This window comes from Thermobia domestica, chromosome 4 (assembly GCF_964235325.1).
Source record: "Thermobia domestica chromosome 4, izTheDome1.hap1.1, whole genome shotgun sequence".
Lineage (NCBI taxonomy): Eukaryota > Metazoa > Arthropoda > Insecta > Zygentoma > Lepismatidae > Thermobia > Thermobia domestica.
This window is the reverse complement of record NC_137457.1, coordinates 191947988-191954573: the sequence shown is the minus strand read 5'-3', so window position 1 is coordinate 191954573 and position 6586 is coordinate 191947988. Positions and strand designations below refer to the sequence as shown.

General features: G+C 38.1%; 1 protein-coding gene across 1 annotated transcript; it reads left to right on the top strand.

Moving 5' to 3' along the window:
• Positions 1–1928: 1928 nt before the first annotated feature.
• LOC145682980 (baculoviral IAP repeat-containing protein 7-B-like) lies at positions 1929–2273 on the top strand. Its single transcript, XM_081754334.1, has one exon. The coding sequence runs from the start codon at positions 1929–1931 to the stop codon at positions 2271–2273; it is 345 nt and encodes a 114-aa protein (XP_081610460.1).
• Positions 2274–6586: the final 4313 nt, after the last annotated feature.

Below are 6586 nucleotides of genomic sequence, written 5' to 3'. Positions count from 1 at the left end.
TATATGACCCTTCGTTTAAAGAACACTCTGTGGCCCCTTCTGCTTACTTACCCCCAGCCGGTGAAAGCTCAAGGCCTTATTCACGATATAACAGAGCCACTACTTTATGCCGTTATTGGGATAACAATTTCGGGAATTATTCTCTTTTGGTGTTATAAGACGCTTTGTCTTCGAGTTTTTTCTGTTCTTCGCAATCCCCCTCCACCTACCTCCCAACCCCTAGAGGAACCCTCTTCGAGTCAAGACCGACGTCCCCCAGCTCCCCTCGTACTACTACTTTATGACTAGCAGCGATCACGTTACTATTGCTCGCTACTGGTGAGGCGCATGCCCTAGAACTTTCAACCCTTGCCCATTCTGGCGTTATTACGGACAGTGATCCGCACGTTCTCCTTTATGATTCATCGTTACCACTAGTTCTTGAATTCTTATACGAGTCGTTCGTACCGCCTGATGGACAAAACATTTGGAAAAAACTACCTCAAAATAATCTAGAAGTTCTCATGCAAGATCATAGTCAGCAAGGCTATGCCTTTGTCTTTGTCACGAAAGTCCACGTTAAGCAAGCTTGGATTACTAACACACAGCTTCAAACCTTTCTTGGTAACTTGAGATTAGCTCAACATGCGTCCATGATTCCTTGGAAAACTTTACGAACTGTCCATAAAATTCAAACTTGGGATCAATTGGTTGCAACATGCTTAACGAATTCTATCACCCCTACCTTACTCCCTCCTGATTTACTACTTAACTTGACTTATGAATTAGAACAACGGCTTAAGTCAACAGCATATGAGTTAGTCATACCCCCCTCAGATATTTCGGTTCTCTACTCGTATAAACTTAGTGAATGTATCATTGCGCCTACACAAGTCATCATGGCTATTAAAATCCCTTTACGACAACGCGGAACCACCTTACAACTCCAACGTTTGCGTATTATTCCTTTCCAAAGGGGTAAGGAAGTATTTCATGTGGATCTACCTATCCAACATATAGTAACTCGATGGCCGTCCAATAAACTTATGACCGTAGACTGTGATTTTTCAAAGGAGACCATTTGTTTAGCCCGTGAATTTCAACCGCACGAATTCTCGATAGTACGTTGTCTCCTATCGCTTCTGCAGTCAAATTCTTCGGCCATTCGAGACAATTGTCCTCTGAAGTGCAAATATTTACCGTCGGTTGACCTATTTCACCGGTTAAATTTCACTACTGTCACGATTCTTGCCCGACGCGGATTGTCGATTCATATTTCATGCCCAGAAACGGACATCCCGAATATGATGTCCCCAGATGATAATGGCAGTTTTCTGATCAATCTTGGTTGTAGATGCTCTGTGCGACTACAAGGGGTTGTACAACAATCTATTTATCCTTGCATTACTCATCACGTGGAAAAAGCACGAGTTGTAAAACTAATTCCTGTGCAATGGCTTCAAGACATAACAACTGAGGCTGTACCTTTCATTTGTCACCCATGTACCCTTCGTTCAGGGTTCCTATCTTCAGAACCAATGTTAACAGATTATTCGACAATGTTTATTATTAATATCATATTTATGGTAATTACCTTGGTCATCGGACTGTTGTCTGTTATTTTAACTGGTATTACACTGCGTAGACGTGGTCTAGTACGAGCTCGCCGTCGACCATACTGTCAGAAACAATCGCCACCGCGATACTTAAGTGTTATTGGATAAAACCAAACCTATAAAATACATAACGCAATCAAACAATGAACATTGGCATACATACTAAATACATTATGATAGGATTATAATTACGACGAGTTCTACAAAGGGGGGGCGCCTATCCCCTCCTCCAAACATACTCCCTCTCCATATCACTCTCTCTCTCCAGATCTCTTTCTTTTAGGAACACTATTATATCTTATTTTTTTATTGTCTCCTTCTCCTCTAGCCACCATGGAGCCTACACCCACACCATCTGCGCCTGGTCCATCCATGGATGCTCTACGTGATGAAACTGTTCGATTATCAACTTTTACTGATTGGTCGGTATCTTTTATTTCGCCCGCTTCGTTAGCACGCGCTGGATTCTATTTCCTCTGCAAACCAGATAGAGTAGCTTGTATATTTTGTAATTTTCAGATCGGCCTTTTTAAACCAGGGGATGATCCGGATGAATTGCATCGTCAGTGTTCACCTTCTTGCCCGCTCTTACAAAATTTTCCTCAGGGTAGAGACGAATGTGGCACCTATCATTGGACGTATATGCCCAATTCCCGCCCTGAACGTCTTTCATCCTGATGGGGGCCATCCCCTAACATAGAAGGTACTTCAGAAATCATAACGAGTGGACCCAAATATCCTCACTACACTCTCGAAGAAAAACGACTAGAATCATTTTCGTTGTGGCCCCCCGCTCTAGCTCAAACTCTACAGGCATCAAGCCGAGCCGGTTTCTTTTATGCGAAAAAGGGAGACCAGACTATCTGTTTTTTCTGTGGTCAGGGCCTTTATCGATGGGAGCCCACCGATGACCCCTGGGTTGAACACGCGCGTTACGCTCCCCGCTGCGCATTCCTTTTACTTCATAAGGGACATGATTTTGTAAATCGCGTGCTACAGACGGCATCCCAAGATCAATCCCAATCACCCCCACAACCAGTAGTTCTGTCGGATGCTGAGATTCCGGTCGCTGCTACTGAGATTGTTGAAAATTCCGACCACACCTCAAACGATCACACCCCCTCCCCTCAGAATTCTCTGTGTAAAATTTGCCTACTCGAAGAAGTCCAACTAGTATTCCGACCTTGCAATCATGCCGCCACCTGTGTTGCTTGGACTGGCGGTTACACACTGCATTGCCTGTCGGGAACACATTACGTCAGTGATTCGTATTTACATCCCTTAACGGGTAGTTGGCCCGCTTGTGTTTGCTTTGTGCTTACTTGCTACATATTATTGTTCCTCGAATTTTCTTTTGTATATACTCTTCCCGGCCAGTAAGTGCTGTCAATATATCTGCTACCTGGATTTGCTTCCTCTTTATTACATTATATATTCTGCCTAACATTTGTTCACCTCACCTGCCAGGCTCCTCATATGTTGTTTGTTCTTATTTTAGTTTTTAAGTACTGTTTCTTTTTATTCATTTAATCATTAAGACTTTAATGTTTATCGCTCTAAAGTTTTTAGTTTATTTTAATTTTTTTTCTGAGGAGTCTGGGCGGGAAGGATTATATACATATAGGTATATAAAAAAAATAATAATAATAAAATAAAATAGAAAAAACGATGTATAATGATATCTTATGGTAAATGGAAGTAATACAGTAGTAACTGATTAAGTGTTATAATAGCTCTTAGATATTAATTTTAGTTATCCTTTTTGAATTCGCACCTTACGTTAGTTGGGTTTCTGCTTATTTAGGATTTTAGCTTTGGATTTATTTTTATTATGTTTAATTGTTATTAGTAAGTTCATTTGTGTCTATTTCATTTCGATGGACATTAAGTTAGATAAACATAATAAAGTTAAAAACCCTCCCGAGTTGCATAATATACATTGAGGACACTCGAGTTCTGTCAACTTGTTTTCACTAAATCTGGTATAAAATAACTTAATTCTACTCAGAATAAAAACATTATAATTAGGTCAAGCAAAAAGACTTAATAACTAGAAGTCATGAGACTTTCAAATTTGGTGGCCCCGTCCATAAGCGGCCCTGTTTGATAAATGGAAAACACCACATAACAACAGCGCACAAGCACCGTTGACACACGGTAAGTCAGATAGACATTCAAGTAAAATAAGTTAAAAGTCAAATTAATCAAACAAAAGTAATACTCTCTCAAACTTAAAAGTTAATCGAATATCATTTGGTTTGATGCAAATTCTTACAATGTTCGCGGATACTTCCTCAACACCCGCCTTTCATTCTGCATTAAAACTAAAAGCAAATCACCTCTTATCGGGTGACGGAAGTAAATCCAGCTGCTAACAAGGACTCAGGATGTTGTTGCGTGTAGCTTCAATATCGAAGAACACACGAGCATGTATAACGGGAAAATAGATAAATAATTAAAAACAGGGGAACGAAACTACAACGAAACGAATCATGTTATTAATGTTGCCAAACAGATTATCACGATTGGGATACACCATAGTTTCTGTTAAGCAATTGGTTCTTAACGACCTCTAGTTCGATCCCCCGATGGATCACTTCTTTTATTCGATATCTTAATTATCGCTCCTCACGAGCTCAAGTTTATATTCGAATTGGTTATGTGTAAGTCGGTTAGAATCAAATACTTCCAATAGAAACTTAGTTCACCACATATCATCCCTATCTACACGAGGGGTCCCGAGTTCGAGACCCGGAATGTTTGTCAAAATTAATATCGTTGTCAAAATGACATCACTTTCCGGTGATTATTGGCATTTACGCAATTGTATCTAACTTTGAAAGGAAACAGATAAGTCGGAGATCGAATCCCGACTCACGCACTTTCTGTATGAGTGACACGCACAAAACACCGTTTTTTGTTTTCGTTTTTCCTTAGGGAAACACTTACTAAATTCACAGGTAATGCAAAACGCACTTCTTATAATCACTGTTTAACTACGACTTTGGTCACTATCTTTCGTTGTGGCTTTCACTTAATTCAGTAATAATAAAAATCGGTATGGGATACTCCCAGGATACGAACTTCGACTTCGTTGCACACTAGGGTTCAGCACTAATCTAGGATTAACACTCAATGGCTAAACGAATTGGTAACTTAAAGCGAAGTAATTGAAGACACATGCTTCAAGAAGAATACAATAACAATTCAGGGAGATAGTACTTACCCCGTAACAGGAGTCCTCCCCACATTGTCTTTGGAGACGTAAGTCGTTCCTTCGCTTCCCTTTGCGTTCTTCTAGCAAAAGATTATACATATCCTCCAACAAACTGAAAAATATGAACCACAAAGTTAAGATCTTATTTAAACTCGTTGGTTGTTATACCTAATAATTAGCATAGAATAGAAATTAGATAAATGTAACTATTAATTAAATCCAGTAAAGTTGTAACCACAAAGTCTTTAAAATTTCGACTAACAAGTAGTCGCGACACTACGGACACACTCGAGTCCCCGGGTTCAATCTATAATACTATGTTTGTGTGTGAGAATTTTTCGTTTCAGAATTTTCCTTTCAGAAGCCTAACAGCAGAGCCTGTCCAGGTGAGAGAAGTGAAAGGACCTGCGCATTGGAGATAACTGAGTATTCATGTTCCTTTTTTATATTTTTGTTAGACGTTATTAATTTTTAATCACTTGATTATCAATTTACTTGGAGATAACTGAGTATTCATTTTCCTTTTTTTCATTTTTGTTAAAAGTTATTAATTTTTAAGCACTTGATTATCAATTTACTTCGAAAAAGAAATTTGACATTTCTTTTCCTCGTTATTTTTACTAAGCTACCTACAAAAGTATGCAAATATAATGAACAAATCATAATGTGCACAAGATAAGACTGCCTCCTCTGAGGGCCTCATTTGTCAATAATTAACTTTATAGGGCTGCACCAAAGCTAAAAAAAAACTTACAATATTAATTCAAGAAATCTATAACAATTGAGACAACATATTATCAAGGATTTAGTGAGACACTATTTAAAAAAAAACACGGAAAACAAGCATACAATTGTGAAAAAAAATATGCACGTTAACTGAGAATTTCTCAAGTGCTGGATTGCCCTATTGTGAGATACATCTTATCTTGAACACCATGGGTACACAAGGTGTAATAAAGCGTAAAACTAGAAATGAATTTCAATAATGAAATTTTACATGTTTAAAATTTATATCAGTTTGCTTGACATACTTTAAATTTTTAGTTCAATCAATTAACATAAATTTTGAAGATACTTTGGAACTAATTCTCCTAACTGGCATACTTGCAAAGGTATAATTAATTTTAATTAAATCTTGTTGAATCTAAGACCTGTTTAATAATCCTGTGGTGCACGAAATTACTTAAAAGCATTGCATCAACTTGTTAAGTTTTATCTTTGTTAAAATTAAATTAAAAAAAAAGAAGGTAGATAATATTAACATTTCAAGGTATAAAGACCGTATACAACGCACTTTTTATACTCATGCATAGCAATCCAAACGACTGACCACTCCTATCCTTTAATTAAAAAAAAAAGAATGCAAATATACTTATCTGACAATGCTAAGATGTCCCTGGTCCGAAGCCGGCAACTGCAACAGTATACTAGATGTGTTCTCTCAGTTGCGATGCAAAAGCCCCCTTTCCCCCTCTCTCCGAACATTCGTCAGCCGAGCTGATAATTTACAAGCCACTTACCATTATACCAAGCTGTATAATTAGCTAACTTCCGCCACGCTGGCTCAATTCAAACTTCCTCTTAACACTCTATTCCTCAACCTGACTACATCTGAAAACAAAATATACGGCAAATGTATGTCGATAAGGCAATTACGTCCCGACGTTGTCATAACAAACAAGGTATTGCCCATCTTGTAAAGTACCTTGGATTTACTCACAATATGATTCATCACCCATTAATCACTACAGTAAAATGAAAAGTATATTTAATA

Excerpts from the sequence above, each read along its gene's own strand:
- LOC145682980 (XM_081754334.1), top strand. The coding sequence starts at position 1,929 with ATGGAGCCTACACCCACACCATCTGCGCCTGGTCCATCCATGGATGCT.